At 45.9% G+C, this 19,668-nt stretch overlaps 1 protein-coding gene across 10 annotated transcripts in view; it reads right to left on the reverse strand.

The window, feature by feature from the left end:
- Arnt2 (aryl hydrocarbon receptor nuclear translocator 2) overlaps positions 1-19,668 on the reverse strand; it is a 169,922-nt gene that overhangs the window by 107,748 nt on the left and 42,506 nt on the right. For 7 of the 10 annotated variants that reach the window (XM_076937188.1, XM_034510402.2, XM_076937176.1 and 4 more), the window contains exon 2: positions 3,608-3,722. In XM_076937188.1, the coding sequence (XP_076793303.1) occupies positions 3,608-3,720 (113 nt within the window). In that variant the 5' untranslated portion in view covers positions 3,721-3,722. The other 3 variants (XM_076937194.1, XM_076937180.1, XM_076937181.1) reach the window with 3 other exon arrangements.

Consider the following 19,668-nt stretch of genomic DNA (forward strand, 5'->3'; position numbering starts at 1 on the left):
AAAGTGAGAAAGAAATGAGGAGTCTCCCTAGCAGTGCTGTTTAAGAATAATAGTGCAGCATCAAATACAAGTTTGCACAAAGCATTTGCTTTTCAAGCAAAGAGAAGGTCATTCCGGTACAACTGTCCAACAGTGGCTGTGCAGAAGCAATCCTGGTTTTGGCCACAGGTCTCCACAACAGAGCAGTAGCAACATGTCTGAAAACATTCCCATTTCAGAGCCTGTATCTGTTGGTTGACATTACACATTCAAAGCCAGGAATGCCCACGTATATAGACATCCCCACCCTTCCTCTCTTTCTCTCCCCTGCCTTTCTCTTGCACTTTAATTTTTAAGCAGGGTCACACTGTGTAGCCCAGGCTGGTCTTGAACTCCGGAGTCTACTGACTCTATCTACCAAGTGCTGGGATTTTCCCTCAGTGACAGTGTTTTAGAAGCTCAGCCCTGGATACAAGGCAGGAACTGAAACATTCCTGACCATCACTGTCTGCAGCCTCCACCCTCCATCCTGATGGCTAGCTTCAGCTTCTCCCTTAACTCATCGCTGCCACTTACTCAGTGAGGTTAAAAGCACGGCTTTTGCCCAGTGGGAGTCTCCCTTCCTGGCTGAGCTTAGGGAGGTCAGGACAAGAATGTATGTCAGGTGACTTGCTTCAGCTCATTTCTCTCACACATGTGGAGCTACTTTGCAAAGAATCTAAAACTTCTGAACCTTCACCTTGGGTCCCAGCTGCCAGGAGGAGAGCAGCACCTTGCTGAGATGCTCACTGTGAAGTCTTGACAGTGAAGTGGGGAGAAAGCCCAGACAGGGAGGACTCAGCACTAGGTCAGGCCCACAGGCAGGAGGATCCAAAGTCCTCAGGAGGCTGTGGAACACTAGAGAGGAACAGTGATTGTCTGAGTACTTGGTACACTCCGCTATCAGGTGAGAGAGGGAGACCTGGAAAGGAGTGAGCCAGGACACGCCAGTGCTGGGTTTTCTCCCTCACACCCCATCTTCTTCCACACGCCTCTCTTTGAGTCTCTTCAAGCATGTCTCGCAATCTTAACAGAAGGAACAGTTGGAGACACCATGCTGGTGACAGTGACAGCAAACAACAGTCAACGCCAGCCACAGCACAAGGCCCTGATGGAGCTATCAGCCTTTTGATGCCAATACGAGAATTTCATGAAAAGATATATATATATATAAATGCCAGATGCAAGAAAGCCCCAAGACTTACTATGGAAACAGGTCTGCAAAAGAGGAGGCTTCCTTCTTAGACCTTGGATGAGTCTTTAAGTCATGGGGTCTGATTCCCACCATCTGACAGGAGGAAAGGGCAGGCAACATCCAGACTCCAAGAAAGATGACAAAGGCTTCCTGCTAAAGGTCCCATTCATTGATCTGCCTCCAGAGAGCCTCAGTCTCACCTTGTGGCAGGGTGTTGGAGGCCACTGCCCATTTACCTTCATCCCTGTTTCCTTCTTGATAGGTTGCTTCCTCTTCTTCAGCTGTGTGTGAAACTGAACCCAAGCCTAAGTGCCAGCCTTCCCAGGGCCCACACTAGCTTTTAGTGCTATGATGGGCATCGTATGGAGTGTGTGTTGATTTGAATGAGATGCCATATTCCCCATATTCTTATACATTTGAACACTTGGTCCCCAGTTGGTGGCCTTTTATGAGTAGGCTTAGGAAGTATGGCCTTGTGTCACTGGGGGCAGCTTTGAGGTTTCAAGAGCCACATGCCATTCCCAGTGCACTCTCTGCTTCTTGTTTGTAGTTTAAGATGTGAGCGCTCTGCTGCTCTCGTTGCAATGTCTGCCTGATGCCATGCTTTCCCACGGTGGTGGTGAGGGATCCTTATCCCTCAAACAGACCCCTTGTTCTCTAAGTTGCCTTGTTCACGGTGTAGCACAGCAATAGGAAAGGAACTAAAACTACAGGACAGGACAGCTGTGGGGAATTCTTCAGATATGGAACTAAGTCCTAGATCAAATCATCTTAAGTGCAATGCAGAAAACAGGAACTGTATTCCAGGATTGGGTCAGGACCCTGCAGGCCAAGATGGAAAACTGCTGGGGTGTCTGCCAGCCCAAACTATGAGGAAGCAGAGGCTCACAGATGAACTCACCCCAGCACAGGGAGGGCTCATGAGTTTTTAGCATGGGGTGGGGCAAAGCATTTTTGTCTAGACTTGAACCAACCTAGAGTACTCACGGTAGAGTCTAGTCTGGTGCCTTCTAGAAACAGACAAGGATGAACAATGTAGGGTCTCTCTAAAGTGTGTGAGCTAAGGGAGTAACATTTGAAATAATTTGGATTTTTTTAGTTAAAAAAAAAAAGATGTTTTAGCACTATACACATTCTTTTAGCAATCTGGACTGAAGAATTTGTCCACAGTGCGCAAGAACAATGGCTCAGATAGCACTCAGCTGTGCAAGTGTGTCCAGAAGCAAACTGCAGCCTTTATCAGGCAGTTATTTGTGGTACTCACTGAGGAGACCCAGCTGCAGCAGAGCACTGACTTCCTCAGAGAGTGCACAGGACCAAGAAAAGGCTGGCCTCGCCACCAAGCTCAGATTCTCAGCCCTCTAAATCCTCACAGTAACCATACACTCTCCAGGCTCCTTTCCAAAGACACCAGTAGGCACAGCAGTCCTTACTATAGGATGGCATTATAATACTGTGCTCTTGCATCCTGTCCCAGACCTTGGTATGCACCTGTCTCCTTGACTTTGTGCCTTTTTAAGAATCAGAAGGTTTGGAAGAGACCCTTGGGATTAAAATGCTGGACCATTTCAACATGGGTCCAGCCTGCCATCTTGGGGCTATGGAAGGTGTGTTCTGTTCTCACTGAATAGGTGCAATATGGGCAGAGTGTGTGGTCAGAAACTGAGCAACCTTGTGAGATAGCTTGCTTATCAGCTACTTCACTGAAAATGAAAAAAGGATCAATGGGAAACAGGGTTGAGTAATATACTGAGCTGGAAAATACCAGTTATGTTTTCCTGAAGGACTTTGGTTGGTTTGATGTGGGGTTCTGAGTATGGATGCTATCATTCAGCACAGGAAGGTGCCAGTTTGGGTTTCATCTGCTAAAAACTGATCTGTGACCTATCAGATCCAGTATAGTCAACAATACTTATTCACTTTATTGTCTGAACAACACTGAACACATCTGGCTGGCCTTCAGGTGCTGAGTCCTGTTAAAAAGAATTCCTGTATATTCCTAAGAAAGATGAGCATTGGAGGAAAGGTTGGAGGGCTGCAGTTAGATCATTTACAGTCCCTGGGGCTGGATCTACCAAATGAGGCTGGAATGTTCAGGCAGTTGAGTGGACTCCTCCCTTCAGAGAGCTAGCACAAGCAAGGCCCAGCAGGATCCCATGGCAGGCATAGTAACTACAAGGGCAAGCAAACAGAAATCCCCAGCTGGGTGCCAGGACCCAGAGCACTTAGAAGCAAATCATGTGCATATTTAGGAATCTTGCAAAATCTAAACAGGATGCAAACTGCTGAGCTTTTACTCTCCTGGAGGGGGAAAAAACAATACTTTTCTAACAGGTCAAGAGCATTGCTCAACTTTTACTAAGTCCAGTTCCTGGAAACGCTGAGTCTGCTTACCCGGATCGCCGCTTTCCTCCTCGGGCAGGCATGGCCCCTGCCATTCTCACCTGTCCAGTGGCCGCCATGGGGGCAACAGGCAAGGTCACAGATCCAGGTATGTCTGAAGCCATTTCTGAAAGTCAACACAGACAAGAAATTTTGTTAATTACAGAAAAAAAAAATAAACCCAGTAATGAGTGAGAAAATTATCTCACTACCCTGAGAAAGCCCACCTGGGAGGCAGCCCAAGAACCTGGACTTGTGGACACTTTGCTTACTGACAGTCATTTAACTGGGCCAGCCCTGGGTTGTTTGGACTTTACAGTCTTCCACTTCTGGGCAGTGGTTAGAAGCCTGAGCTCAGCTTTGCAGCAGTTAAGGGACTCAGGTCTCCTTGTCATCTGGTGGCAGGTGGGCTATCTAGGTAGAAGGGACAGCCTGAGAGACAGGTACAACTGGCACCAACCATAGTATCTGGGATGAAGCTAAGTCTCAAAAGTAATTGGTCTATAGCAGTACCCACTGACCTTCCCCTCTGCTCCCGTACATAGCCTAGTCCCCCAGCCTCAGTAGAGCCTCAGAAGCTGTCACTGCAAGACCCTGTGAATTCTGGGGCATTGAGTCCCCCATTAGGCTTTATAAGGTTGCCTTAGGCTGAAGCACCCGGATATCCCTAGACAAGGTTTTCCAGGAACAAATACTAATTTAAAGAAAGAAAACGTTGGGCAACAGATGGAAATAATTTTTTTCTCTTCTACATTGTTTCTAATAAGCCAGACATTTCTGGAATCTCTTTTAACATCCTTGATTTCAAATCAATCACCCTGTCAAAAAGTTTCTTCTTTGCCATTTCTGGGCTGTCAGCGCGCCCTATACTGATCCATTCCCTATCAAGATGAACCCAGTTGGTGAAGCTGGATGTGCACGAGGTACACCAGCAATCCCAGAAATCAGAGACCAAACTGAGAGAAGCACAGATATAAGAGTTGCACCAGAAAACATAGGAAGCTGGTGACTGGGAAGATGACCAGGAAGAGGCTTACCTTTGTGAGGATTGAGGGCTTGAGCCCACTGCCCTGTCTGCCCCCTCAGTGGGAAAAATGGGTCGATGTTATCCACCTGCTCTCACCCTAACTGTGCAAAGGCAACAGATTCTGCCCTTGCCAGTCAGACCAGAAGCCTTTTCTGATCTGTGCCTGGCCCTTGCCTCTCTGTCTCAGCCTTTATGGACCTGGTTCTTAGCCTTTGTGCATAGTACACTATTCAGCACTCTCCCCAGAGCACAGCTCCTCTCTTTTTACCTCACATACAAAGCATTTCACCGACCTGGACTAGAGAAGAGGCTGTTTCTGCTACACCCTGAAGCTCAATAGCTGTTGCTGCAGTTTTTAAAATGACTCAGATTTTCAAGCATGATTTAGCATTTGCTCCTCCACAGGAAAAGAGAGCCTGTCTGGTTTGTAAGGATTCTTTATGTTTATAATGTCCTTTCTCCCTGTGAGCACAGCTTAACTAAGGAGTTACTTGGAGTGTGAACAACGTTTACATACATAGTGCTCCACACAGGACTGTCTCTAACGAATGCTTCATGTTCAGTTCTTCTTTCCTTTGAGCTTCTCTGCTGCATCCAAAGGAAGAGGGCTTTGGTGTTTGCATTACAAAGAAGAGGAAGAAGAGGAGGAGGAGAAAGAATAAGGAGAAGGAAGAGGAGGAGGAAGTAGAGGAGGAGAAGGTGGAGGTGGAGGGGAAGAAGAGAAAAAAGAAGCAAAAAGAAGTGGAAAGAAGAAAGAAAGAAAGAAAGAAAGAAAGAAAGAAAGAAAGAAAGGAAATAAAAAGAAAAGATAACCCTTGGTGCAGGTTCCCAAACACTGCTCAGTCCTTCAGAATGCCTTCTACTGGGTTCATTCTTCACTGCTCAGTCCTTTCTGGGGCTTATGGGACACAGTAGCTTAATAAAGATATGCTTCAGTGGGACAACTGGGATAAACTGTGCATTGAGCTCCTGTGAGGACAGAAGGAATGGCCACTGAGGCCAGCACTGCACCTTTTCTGAGGGTTGTCACTGTTTTTTTTTTTTTTTCCCTATAGAAACTGAGAAGTTATGTGATAGTTATCCCATAGGCTAAACAACACATTTGAGCCATTCCACAAAAAACTCTTGAAATCTGATAATACTGCAAAAATTTAAAATCAGCCCCTCCATTATGTTCACAAGGCTTTGAGGACTGTCATGGTCTTGAGAGCACACATTGGGACGTATATGGGAACGTCGTTCACTTGGGCGGTTACTGGGTTTGTGACTCTGATGTAGCATTGATAGCGACTCCCTGACAAGCTCCTTACAACCTGCCTCAGATAAGATACACGTGTTTCTGAAATACTGGCTGAAACGTGCAGTTTCTATTGAGTTCCAAAGCTGGAGGTCAGAGCTATCTATAGTAGACAAAGTGAACAGGCGGGTCACAACATTCTAAAGCAAGTTCTCCAGAGTCATCATCCCTTACAAGTTCCCAGGATAAAGGCCTCCAGGGGAAACATGTTAGGGAAAGCTGAGCATCGATCTCCTGTATTAAAACTGCCAATGCCCATTACACACACACTGAGAAACTCTATGTGAAGAAGTTCCTTTCACTTTGATTAACCCAGTAGATAATAAATGTCTAGGATTCTGGAGACTTAACATTTATTGCCTCCTCTGCTAGTGTTTCATGCAACATTAGTTTCAGCACTTTAAAGCCAACAACCTCAATGCCTGTGAGTAAAGGAAACATCAGAGTAAAATTGATCTTGACCATCACTTGGAAACCTCGAAAGGTCCTCTACTTCTTGGGGCCAGTCACTTCCAGCTCAGAGCAGGAGGTATGTGGCAGCTGAAGGGCAATACCTGGTATAGCAAAATGATAAGCACTGGAGTTTATTTTAGGAAAACAAAATTGCCAATTGTGACTCAATTACTTTGCAGAAAGTAGAAGTTGCCTCAAGGGGACAAGACAGTGAGGGGGATAATTTTGAAGTTCCATTCCTGTCTTCAGACAGATAAGGGGCACAAGACAACGACAATGAGACGGTTTTACACAAATGTTGTGTTGGCCAGTTGCATGTCCATCCTATCCAGCAATCACCCCAGGATTGATCGATCCCTCCTTCCCTCTCCGTCTGTCCCCCTGCTCTGTTCTGCTCTCTAGCTCCTCCCTATGAGCACAGTGTAGTAACAATGGCCTACAAGGGGCTAAGAGGAAGTCCAGATTGTTTTTGCAGTCAAACTGTTCCAAATAGCTGCTCAAATAAGTGCGAACTACCAGAATGGCTGTGGTACTATTGGTCTTGGTACCACAGATGAAATACTCAAAATACCTACCTTGTCAAGTCACTTCTAAAAATTAAGATTATGTATGTAAAGAGCTTAACACAATGTCTGGGAAAATAAACATGAAAACAACTAAAGTCGTGGACTCTGCGATGGTAAACAGCTTAGCTTCGTGCCTGGATTTAATCAGGATGACGTGCTGCCTTAAGACAGGCATTCTTTGTGACATCAGAGGAAACCTTACCTGTGTCTACTTTTCACAATTCAGTTAAGGAATAGAAATTCTGTTTTATCCAGTGTCATCCCATGGTAGTCACCAAAACACAGTACTAGATATTAAATAAACCAGTGGAAGATATAATCCTGAGGCTAGCATTTGTGTTAAAGGTTAAAGGTTTTCAATGTTGACTTTTAGGAGGCATCTTAATGGAGTCTAACAAAATGGAAGGCAAGTCTCTCTCTTCTGCTTTGCACATTCATGTGTCCTGCTGGTACCTCCACCAGAAAGGTAACTGCCTGCCTCTCAAACTGCCAGTTTTTTCCTTTAATTGATGTATGAGCAGGCAAAGATGCCAGGATTCTTCTGGAGGATGGTCTGAGCCATAGCCTGTTACCAAATACAGCTAAGATATCCAAACATCAAGAGTCACCCTATGGAACAATCTGAAGTTCATTCTAAAATAAGGGAAAAGGAGCATTGGTGATCACACTGTTTGGGAAGAAATCACCCCTCAGAGCCAGTAAGACAGTGCAGCCACTGCTGCACTCTGCATCTGGGGTTCATGACGACTGCCTTTCTGGACGACATTGCAGCAGCATAAATGGAGATACTAAAGTAATGGTGACCCATACAAAAGTTTTAGGACTGAGAAGGTGTGTAGGTGGCGGTGGTAATGTGTGTATGTATGTGTGTTACAGAATGAAGACAGTCAAGCAGAGGTACACATTAATGTTGATCTGGCTACTTCTGTGGTTATACCTGTGGTACAGGTGGGTTTTAATATCTTCATAAAGTTTTTATTCATTGTTTACAAACACCCTAGTTTACCATAATGGTGGTAGGTATATGTATGTGTGTGTGGTATGTATGTATGTGTGGTGTGTAAATGTGTTTGTACATGTATGCATATGTGTGTAGAAGCCAGAGTTTGACATGGTTGGGAGTCTTCTTCAATTGTTTGCAACCTTAATTTTGGAAATAATTTCTCACTGCACATGGAGGTCACTGATTCAGGCAGGCCACCGGTGGTGAGACCCAGTGATCCTCCAGTCTCTGTCTTCCTAGTGCTTCCTATCACTGTGCCTGGCTTTTTACATGGGTAGTTCTGGGGATCTGAACTCAGGCTCTCATGCTTGTATAGTAAGTACTTTACCAACTGAGCCATTCCCCCAACCTCACCATGTGCTATTTTAATACTAGTTTAAAGGTGTGTTAATTGAATGTCACAAACAATAGCATATTTTAAAACTGTTTCACGAGGAACACACGACAAAGACTGTATATAGTCAATGAGCTTGAACAATGTGTGCATGAGACAGGGGCAGAGGAAGGCGGCTTTTCCCAACAGGCATGCCCAGTGATGAACAATGACAGACTCTTGCTCAAGGTTTACATTGGATATTGTCTTCCTGGACTCCTGCCACCTTCCTGTCGTGAACTTGACTTCCATCCACCCATGAAGTAGCAACAAAGGCATCCCTTGTTGCAGATGGGAGAACTCAGCAGGGAGAAGTGGGTGCCGGGCCACAAAGCTAGTGAATGGCAGAGCCTGCTTAGGTTTAGCCATTCAGTATAGGGCTGTTGTCCTCAGGGTGCCCTGGCAGAAGTGGGTTGCTGTGACAGCACCACCCTTGCTACTCCAAAAGATGAACTGACACTGAGCTTCTAAGCCATGGCCACAGTGGAAGTTGTGTGGCACACAGACAATGTTTGGGGTCACTCAATTGAGCTAAGGAGTCATGGGAAGTTATAACTCTCCAAGATTCATCTATACAGTCAGACAAATACCTACATCACGGAGTCGTTGTGAGGACAGAAAGTCATGTATGATGTCTAGCAGAAGAAAGTCTCCATTTCTCTTATTATTCTTATTAGTTTTTCCCCAGGAAAAAGAATATCTTTCAACATAGCTCTGTGTGTGTGTGTGTGTGTGTGTGTGTGTGTGTGTGTGTGTGTGTCTGTCTGTCTGTCTGTCTGTCTGTGTGTCTCTGTGTGTGTGTGTCTGTGTGTGCAATACAGACACATATGCACACATGGAGGGAGGTGTTTCATAACTTTTGAGCAAATTACTTCTCTGTGCCTTGGCTTCCTATCTGTAAAGCAAGAATAATAGTGCACGTGTCCTGAAGTGACGTGGATCAGATGTGTGTGCACGGCACTCAGATGGCAGCTGGCACAGAGTAAGTACATTTATTCAGCTCAACACGCACATAGGTGTTAACAGACATAATCATCTTACCAGGAGATTCGTCCCTGCACTTCTATGATTTTTGTCTTTCTGGCCCTTTCTCACAGGTGTACAGGAGGATTACATTCCAGGACCCTTGTTCTTTCCAAAGTGCCCATGTGGAACTGATGTCACCAAAGCATGAAGGCTGTCTGATCTGAGATAGGCTTCTTCCTGAGCTGAGCTGATGTGTTCCATTTATGGCACTGCTCTTGTGTGAGCTGGCGCTACTTGGGGAGAGTAAGCAGACCAGGAACTCTATCTCTCCAGTACAGTTGTGTAAAGTGGTGAATCTCTACTTCATGTGTCAACACCACTCTCCTCATTTCTCCTCACCTCTCCTCACGGCTTCAGACACATTTAAGCACATATTCATACCACACTTACATACGCCCTATACACCACACAGATGCAATGTGCACGCAAACAACTAGTTTCAGGATCAAGAAGGATGCTAATGGGAGACATGTATGTGTGCAAACACACACACACACACACACACACACACACACACACACACACACACACACCACACCATAATGCTCATGATACCATGTGCCTTGCCTTGGACCTGGCATACTCACAGTTTCTCCCTCACTAACATGGTACCTGCTCTCATTTTTGCACAGGTCAGAAACATGGCCCCAGGCTTTGACTAGGTTCCCACAGTCCCATACTTCCTTCAGAGGGCTGATGCATGCTGGTGAGGAAACCAGAAATTCTGAGCTCATCCTCCACTCTGCTCTCAACTCCCATTCGCTAAAGGCATGTGAAGCAGAGGCTGGTCAAGCTTCAGCAAGAAGCCAGGGATGAGTGAGCCTCACACATACAGATGAGGGTTTGCCACACTCAGCAAGGACGGAGTCTGTGGCACAGAAACTCAAATGCATTCCCTGATAACAACTCCACAGGTTAAATGCAAACCACCTTAAAATACACATTGTATTTTCCATTGTGCATGTAAAAGTTTAAAGCAGGGGCAAAGCTCCTACATGTGGCTGCCTCTCTGCTCTTCCCACTCACTTGAGCTTCTTCTCTACTCAGATTTGGCCTCTCCCACCAGAGACCTGGGGTCATACAGTGGCCACAGCTGGCTATGGCCAACAGTGACTCTTCTGTTCCTCCCTTCTCTGTGGCACAGGCTCCCTGCCTTACTCAGGGATTCATCCTGCTTCTTAGGAGCCATATCCCTAGCTGCCCACTTTATGACTTCCCTGCATCAGCTGCTGCTCCTCACTAGGACCCAGGGCATCCCAGGCACTTCTTTTATGCATTTCCCCCCTCACTGACCTCCTTTTGCCAGTGTGCTACACCAACATCACCTCTGCTATCCCCAAACCCTGCCAGCAAGCCTGCGACGAATCTCTACTTCTGTTGCTTACCTGGCTGGTAATACCTCAGACTCTGCTCTGCCCTGGCCCTCCTACTCGTACCCACTCAGCCAGGTCAGATAAGGCCTGTCACTCCACCCTCATTCCCAACTTCTCTTTGTTCTTACCACGGTGTGGGGTCCCTGCTCTCACCCACTTGTTCCTGCATGGTCAGACTGCTGTCCCCTCTTCTGCCCATCATTCTGGTTCCAGCCACATTTCCCTGTTCATTCTTGTACCAAACTCTGTTCCTTTCCACCCCAGGACCATTGCACACACCATGTTCTTGGATGAGAATAACTCCCACCCTTCTCTTCACCCGGTTAACCCCCTGATCATTTAGATTGAGCTTCAGTACCAAGTCTCAAGGAGGCCTGCTTCCAAGCAGCTTCCATCCTCCCTCCTCAGTGTCCCATTCTACCTGTAATCCTCCTGAAAGAGAATGAAGGTCACAACAGTGCAGGTGAGAGTCCAGTACTGGGATGACAGAGCCTCAAAGAGGAAGGATGATGTCACTATCTCAAAATAATGGTGTGTCAGCCTCAAGGCTCAAAATGGGAAAACCCAAAAAAACCTTGGTCACCTGATCCTCCTACACTGAATGGGCAGAGAATTCTAAAGGAGGAAGAAAATCACGGCTGGGCTGGTTGCAAGTTTACATGTACTATGTATGTCACAGGAGCTTGTGCTAGGACCTGTTGCAAAGAATAAGTACATCCATAGCTTCTTGTACCTGTCGATTCAGAGGAGCACAGGTCCTGCCACTGCCCTCACCTTCTCCATCCACACTATCAGGAACCAGATTAACCAGATATCCTTCCTTTGCTCAGGTTGCTGTCTGTTTGGAACATAAGCACCATTTGCAAAACCTATTTTGAGCCACAGACTGTGCTACAAGCCAAATGGCAGTTAGAGATTTTTAAAGACCCAATCACGACTGAGCACGAAGCTGGCTGGGCATTTCACAGTGAATGCTGCTGGCAGTGAGAGAGGTAGCCCTGCGCTCTGGTGATGCCAGGGAAGGTTCTAGAAGACTTCCTGAAGGAGGCTACCCCGGGATAACCTGTTTATTGACCACAGAAGCACAGCAGGAGAACTTCTCACCTGAATTCAGTCTTTTGAAGGCTTCACAATGTCCAAGCACACCCCATTTCAGCCACCTTTTCAGGGTACACCATCTTCACTATCACTGAAACTTTTTGGAAACCCCTGAGCCCAAGTGTTAGTGTCAACTGATTCAGTTATCCCCCATGTTCAACGTGAATCTTTTGTAATGGCCTGTGCTCAAGGTTACTCATCATAACTGACGACCAAGACAGAAACAAATATGAGCACCCCCCGCAAGCTCATCCCCAACCTGCAAAGATCCCCCAGGAAACACCTGCTGGCCAGCTCCTAGACAGTGTTGCGACTGTGCACACACCAGAACATCAGCCCAGACTAAGAGTGACTCAGGCTTCCCAACACACACAGGTATCTGGTCCTTGGCGCAGCATCCAGCCTCAGACTATTCTTCATCTCAGACCCAGCCATGCTGTGTTGGAGTCCTATAAAGCAGAGCAGGCAGGAATAGCCTGGGAAAATTCGAAACTTGAGAATATTAAGATGAAAGCAAGAGGAGGAAATAAAAAAATAGACATTCTGTTTTTCCTCCTCACTGATTTCATGGAAATCCACCTAGGAGAAAACAACCCTTTATCTTCACATGGAGAAAACTAATCACATGCAAACTTTCACAGTACAAACACATGGAATATTTTCACGATCATTCAAATAAATAAAAAGCCAAAAGGCTCTCTCCACGGATGGGAGAAGAGGAAGGAGGCAGCTAAGAAAAGGAAATGTTCCCTCCACACCCATCTATCCCACAGCGACGCTCGTCACAGATAGCACATCAAATACTCCAGCCCTACCTTCTCAGAGGGTTGAACAAAGACCTTTCTTCCTTGTGAACAACACCTTCTTAGGAGATATGCTGCTCGAGTAGAAAAAAATGTCAGAAACCTCTGGGAGCAAACGCACTGCATTTGTATTCTGCTCAGAAAATGTCATCCCAGATCTGTTTACCTTAACTGTGGACCATGATTCAGCCGTGACAACTGTCTTGCATACTGATCAATTTATTTGCAGCAAAATTTCCAGCGTTAACTGCTTAGGTTCTGAAAAACTGGATGCTTGGATTTCTTGTGCAGCTGCGACAAACGAAGGAAAGATCTAAGCTTGTTACCAAAACATTTCTGTGAGAGACTATAAAGGATTTTTCTTGAAGTGTGGGCAAGGGAGGGTCCTTTCCTCTTCCGGATAGAAGGCAGAGGTCAGGATTCCTACAGGCCTTCCTCAGGGTGGGATGTTTGTAGCACAATGCACAGAATACAATGTAACAGGGAGAATAGGACTCTGCATCCACATGTTTTTTTTTTGTGAGGCTTTAACCAGCTATGTGACCCTCTGTAAGACATACCCACTCTGCAGGCAGGGTAAGCCAGGCTCTGCTATAGGGCAGGAGGGGCAGAAACAGGAGGAATTTATGATTGGGGTCAGGAAATGAGGGTGGGGCCAAGCCCTGATATCTCTGACATCTGTCATACCAGACTGGACACTGAGCCCCTCCTGGCAGGTAGGCCTTATCTTTGGGGATAAGAAACAGACCCCGTGCAGACTGGGGAGACCTCCCGCTTCTACTAGCAATGGCATCACTGGTCCATCCTGTCTCCCCAGACCCCACTTTGCACTGGAACACTGGTGTCAGGATATAGGTTACCATCAGTGTTCATGCCCAGAAACTCTACTTTCCTTTACCTCCCCTCTGGCTGAAGGCCCAGGGTCTCTGTGCTAAATTTTAATTTTTTTTTACTTAAAAAATTTGTTTCATACACTATATTCTGATCATGTTTTTCCCTCTCCCAACTCCTCAGACCCTACCCACCTTCCTATCCACCCAAATTAATGATCATTCTTTCTCTCCAAAAAACAGAACAAAAAATGAATATCAAAACAAACAATAAGGCAAAAAGTACCAAATGGAACAAAGTATGTACACACACACACACACACACACACACACACACACACACACACACACAAACAAACACGGAGTCCATTATGTATTAGTCAGCTACTCTTGAGCAATGGGCCTTCCATAGATTGTGGTTGATATATCTAGTAACCCTCCACTAGAGAAAACAAATTTTCTCTTTCCCAGCAGCAATTAGCTTGTAGGTTAGGGGTGGGAGTTCACGTTCATTTCTCCTTCTCAATGTGGGACACTGTTTTGAACCTGTGTAGGATTTGTGTGTGTTGTCACAGACCTTGTGCATTTCTATGTGTCTCATCGGTCCTGTTATGTCTGGAGGAAGACAAATGGTCTTACTACCAAGGTACCAGAGACCTCCTGAGAGCCAGCGACCTTCAGGGAAGGCTGGGGTTACTGGCCATGTAGAAGATGGACTAGGACAGCTGGTGGTGAAGTCTTAAAGTCCATAGGACAGATGGTCACCAAGTCGGGCTCCAAGGGAGGTTGGACTAAAACCCAGGCTGAGGTTTACCAAGGCCTGAGCCTAGGAGGAGGAGAAAGCACGGGGTCGGGGTAGCTGGTGGAAGGCTTTGCCACAGTCTCAAAGCTCTGCTTCTGCACACTCAGAAATTTAAGGACGTCATGTGAGGCAAAGTTCAGAAGCTATGAGGAAAGAGCCCATGAGAGGCAAAGTCTGTCAGCCTGGAGTATAGTCTCTGAGGAAGAAGAAATGAAGACATCCTCAAACACCTAAGGGGGCCTCCTTGAAGGAACCACAAAACACCAGTTCTCTACTGTGGAGGTTTCCTCGTGATGATGACAAACATGAAGGGTAGGGGACAGAAGCAATTACTGGAGACACACAGCCTGTCCAGAGACAGTCTAAGGCTGACCAGAAACCAAACAAGTGAACATGCCTGACTTAAAGAGAAAAGCTAATAAATTATGGAACAGCCAGACAGATGAAAGTCACTCAGCCATTAAATATCATGCTTCAAAGAATAATCTTACAGGAAAGTGCTAGGGTAAGAAGTTAGAGCAGGATGCATAATCTTACGTCAGAGTATTTTTCAGGGATCCCTTAAGTCCAGCTTCAACCATTCTGCCTGCCTCAAACCCACTTGGCAGCTTTAGCTTCTAAGTCTTGGTTTGAATGTTGAATGTGCCCGAAGGGCCTATGTGTGATTCTAGATTTTACTTTCTTTTGTTAAAAAAAAAAAAGGGGGGGGGGAAGAACACACCTCCTTCTTCCTGTCCTTTATCTTCATTGAGATTGGGACATCTCTGGTTGCTATCAAATCTTTCCACTAGCTCACTAGGACCCTTCCTCTCTGGCCTGGCCCTCTGAGGACATCATGTCACCTGCTGTGAGCTGATCTAAAGTCTGTGGTGTGAGAGGTGGTGGAGCCTTTAAGAGGTTGGGACTAGTGGAGAGAAATGACATCATTGGTGAGGTGTGCCCTTGAGGGGAATATTAAGGCCTGCATTGTGCAAAATTTTTGTCAATTGGACATAAGCTGGAGTTGCCTGGAAGGAACCTGAATTGAGAAAATGCCTCTGCTTGCACAACGTGGCACAAACAGGCTTCCATTATGTATTCATGCTTATGGGGCAGGAGAGATGGCTGGGTAGGTAAGAGCACTTGTTGCTTCTGCAGAGAGTAGGAGCTCAGATTCCAGTACCCACATCAGGTAGCTCACAACCATTTAACTCCAGCTACAGGTCATCTGGTATCTTTTGTGGCCTTCAAGGGCACTGATGTGCATATGTGCATGTAGACACACAGGCAACTAACAAACTTAAAAACAAACAAACCCAAAACACCAAACCAACCAACCAACCAAATAAACAAATCGTCAGGTAGCTCAGGGCTGCAAACAAAGACAACCAGCACCACCCCTGCCTCAAGGTGTGGGTGCCACTACCATGAACGAATACACATGGAAAGATGGAAAAAAATAGAAAAGACACAGTGGATCAGTAAGATAGTATACAACGGCCTGAAGCTTATCAGAGACTCGGCCCTGCAACCTGCAGCCGCAGCAGGATGCCCCTGGCTCCAGGAAACAACGGAGACAAAGAAAGTTTCACTTTTTGCCTTGGGCCTCCTCAAAAGACCACTATGGTTTCCAATGCCACCTGAGGAGGCCATGTTTGTGTCTACAGTTCATGCTGCTGGCCCAGGACACAATGAAGCCTGAGATGAATGTGGCCCTATGCAGTCTGTATTGCTAACTGATGACTTATTGATGTCCTTGAGTGGCATGTGTGGCCTGAGGCCAAATTGAGGCTTATGGTCTATGAAGCTGAGAGCTATGAATGAGTCAGTGGCCCTGATATGGCCAACACCTGTGTTGATGTCCTAGACCTGGGCTGCTGCCTGAAGCCATGTACTATCTGTGTGCTAGTGAAGGCCAGCCAGTCTCTCTCCTGCTACCACAAGGTCTCTCTCAGTTGATGGCTTCTGGTGGGAGAGGGGGTGTAAGAAGAGAAAAATTCATCCTCCCTTGTGGGGGCCACTAGGAATTTGACCATGCTCCAGTGAGCACATGGACTTTCCCTCCCTTTTTTCTTGTTTTGTTTGTTTGTTTTTATCAGCTGGGGCGGGGGCAGGAAAAAGGGGGGTAGAGAGGAGAGGTCAAGGGGGAGGTGAGCACAAACAGGAGCATGACATGAGATTCCCAAGTAAACAATCAAGAAAAAGAAACACCAAGTAAACAGTACACCTATTAAGAGAGAAAAGATTAGCTTGTTACCATCACAGATTCTTAAGTTCTTTTTAAACAAAGACACATATAGAACCAGGGATAATAATGTAAAGGAGAATAAAAGAAATATGTCATTATTACAATATCTGTTTGGGATTATTTTTATAAATGACCTTAAGAATAACAATCTTTAGGATGTCATTCCCTTATTTGTTTGTTTAGAGAGTGCATCTTTCAAGGAAAGTCTTTTTTTTTTTCTTTCATGTCTTTTCCAGGATAAACTAACAATCATTTGTCAACTTCATTATGCAAAGGATTGTCAAGGAGTAAAACCTCCAACATCACACTGCTACACCTATAGTAAATCATTGTCAGCTCAGCGATAATTGAGAAGACACAAACAGGAAGAGAAGTGGAATATACTAGGGAACCATAAAGTAGCCCCAGCATGCCCAGCTTCTTCATAAAACTCGGCTGCAAACACACATCCAGTAAACATCATAGTTTGGATCACAATAAATATAAAGACATGTAACTGGGCAGGGCCAGATACCACTGTTCCTTATACAGAAATAGAAAGTCTACAATGTGAATACCACTAATAAATGACAATAAAAACAGTAGCAATACTCATGCTCCTTACAATGTCAGATTGTCATTCAAAAACTGTAGCATCTGGCTTCAGCCTGGATCACAGTCACACATTGTCTTTGCAGCTCCACAACCAGCATTAAGTCAAAATGAATTAATTCAATGAACATTCACTATGTTCTCTCCCTGTCCCTCTCCCTCTTCCTCTGTGTGTGTGTGTGTGTGCGCGCGCGCGCGCGCACGTGTCTGTCTGTCCTCTGACCCCGTGTGTGTTCAGGCAGTACACTAGAAATGGAACAAAGCTAATGTGTTAGTGCCAAGATCACGAGGTTGTTTGTTGCACTTATGCTCTATTATCTCCAAGTTCTGACCACATAGACTATAATATCCTTGTAGTTAGGAAACAAGGCAAACGGTGGGACTGAAAGTAACTGTGAGGCACCAGGACACTGGAATCTGGCTGGAGGCAGGCTGAGTAGGATGGTGAATCATAGAGGTAGTGTCACAGGAGCCAGCAGGTAAGACACCTCATAGCAACCCACCACTGAGGTAACTTGCTCTCCATAGATGGGGTGTGTGTGGGGGGGGGGGGGGTTCTGGGAAGACAGACTGAGCAGGCTCAGGAGCCCTAGCACCAGGGCTGTGTAAGCAACATTGTTACTCCAGTGTTCAAAGGGAGATGGTGCTTAGTATAATCTGATTAGGATATACTGCTGTAAATTATCTATGCATGACAAACAGTCTGAATATTCCACAATCCAAATATCCAGGAAGCATAAGCGATGGGAAGAAAAGACTGTCAAGAGAGGCAAGGAAGTTGAGGCTCCAGGAAAGACAGGCTGGGGGATTCATGGTCAAGGTCAAGGAGATGCTGCTACCAGATTAGAAGTTAGGGCCACAGTGAGAGTACCCAGATAAGTGTGTCACACACCTTCTAGGAATGACTCTGTGACTATTAGTCCACCTTTATGGGATTCCGTGGTCAAAAGTGCACAGGGGAGAGTGGCAGCTGTTGAGAATGACTGGGAAATAACCAAGAGCTGAGGTTCCAGGACAAAAGAAGCCCCCCTATCCAAAGTTCTGTGCAGCCTCAGCCACACCTGCCACTCTGGGAGCAGCAACTGGCCAGACAATGAATGGCCCTTCTCAGCAGGAGTCACTGTATCTTAAACACTGGAGCCTCAGGTTTCTGAACATCGAGAACAAAAACAAACAAGCAAACAAACAAACAAACAGAAAAATGAAATGGTGTTCCATCCAAGTGGCCTTCACAAACCACAAGGGAATGAGAAGCCAGGGTTAAGGGCCCTTGGGAGGAGGTGATAGAGAGACTTTGGTCAACATTCAGAGAAACAAAGAATGAAGAGTGTGGAGACCCAGAGTTGCACGGCTCACATAGCATGGCCACTCAGGTAGGTCATTGGCTCTCTGCGAAAACCAAAGCATTGTGGACTCCTGAGACCTGAGGTTTCGATGTCAACCATAGGCTTGAGATGACAAGGACCTGCCAGTCTCTGGGGTTGACCTGGACTTACAAATCCAGGTGCCAGCCCTCAGGGATAGGACTTGGGAAATAAAAAGGCTGGGGTCTGGTGAGACAGCCCAGTAGTTAACAGAGCTTACTGCTTTTGTAGAGGACCTGAGTTAGGTTCCCATGACAACTCAGATGTCTCACATTTGCCTTTAACTCCAGCTCCAGAGGGATTTGACAGACTCTTCTGACCTCTACCAACGCGATTACAAAAATAAATATATAAATATTTTGTTATTTTTTTTTAAGAAAATAGAAAGGAGAAGATGGCTCTGGACATGTTCATCTGCCCTACCCCCACCCACCTTCCACCAGGACTACAGAAAGTTCAAGAGAAATCTCCACAAAGGAACAATCTTTTTTACCCATTGTAATGGTAAATCACCACTATCAACTTGACTAGGATTACATCACCTAACAGTCACAGTCTGGATGTGTAGGTGAAGGTCCTAACAAGAAGGGTAGACAGGACCCCAAATGTGAGACCTCATGGACTGCTGGTGTACCCTGAATAAAAAGAAAACAGGAGGAAGTGACCTGAGCCCCAGCACTCCCTTCTGTCCCTAAGTTGCTTCTGTCAAGCATTTTGTCACAGCGTAGAGATCAGCATTAAGCTGTCCTCACTGGAGCTGAGGGCTCACTTCCTAAGTCTACCCAGTCCCTCCTGGCTCCTCTCATCCTGCTCACTCCTCCGCTGCCCCACCCACCCCACTTTTCACTCCCGTTTCTTCTCTCTTGCTGGCTGTTGCTTCTGCTCCTAACCACCCCTGCATTCCTCTTGGCCCTTCGCTCCACGCCTCCTCACTACGTGCTCTCCCATCTTTGGACCTCTGGAGATCTCTGATTCTCATGCTTGACTTCTTCCTTCCCTTCAACAAAAGCATCAAGAAGCACGCACTCAGGCCTTCCCAGTCTTTCTGTTCCAGGTCACTTTCCTGAGCCTTCATCCCTCTGAGCTTTGCTTCTGGCTTCAAGTTTGCCACACAGCCATGTGCTGCTGTTCAACTCCATGTAAAGATGAATGTCAATAAAAAAATTTGCACAGGAAAATAGTAAGAAAAGCAAATTTGTTGTTCTGACATTATTCAACTAGAGAAAGGCTTCAATATAGA

The sequence above is a fragment of the Arvicanthis niloticus genome, chromosome 1, assembly GCF_011762505.2.
Source record: "Arvicanthis niloticus isolate mArvNil1 chromosome 1, mArvNil1.pat.X, whole genome shotgun sequence".
NCBI lineage: Eukaryota > Metazoa > Chordata > Mammalia > Rodentia > Muridae > Arvicanthis > Arvicanthis niloticus.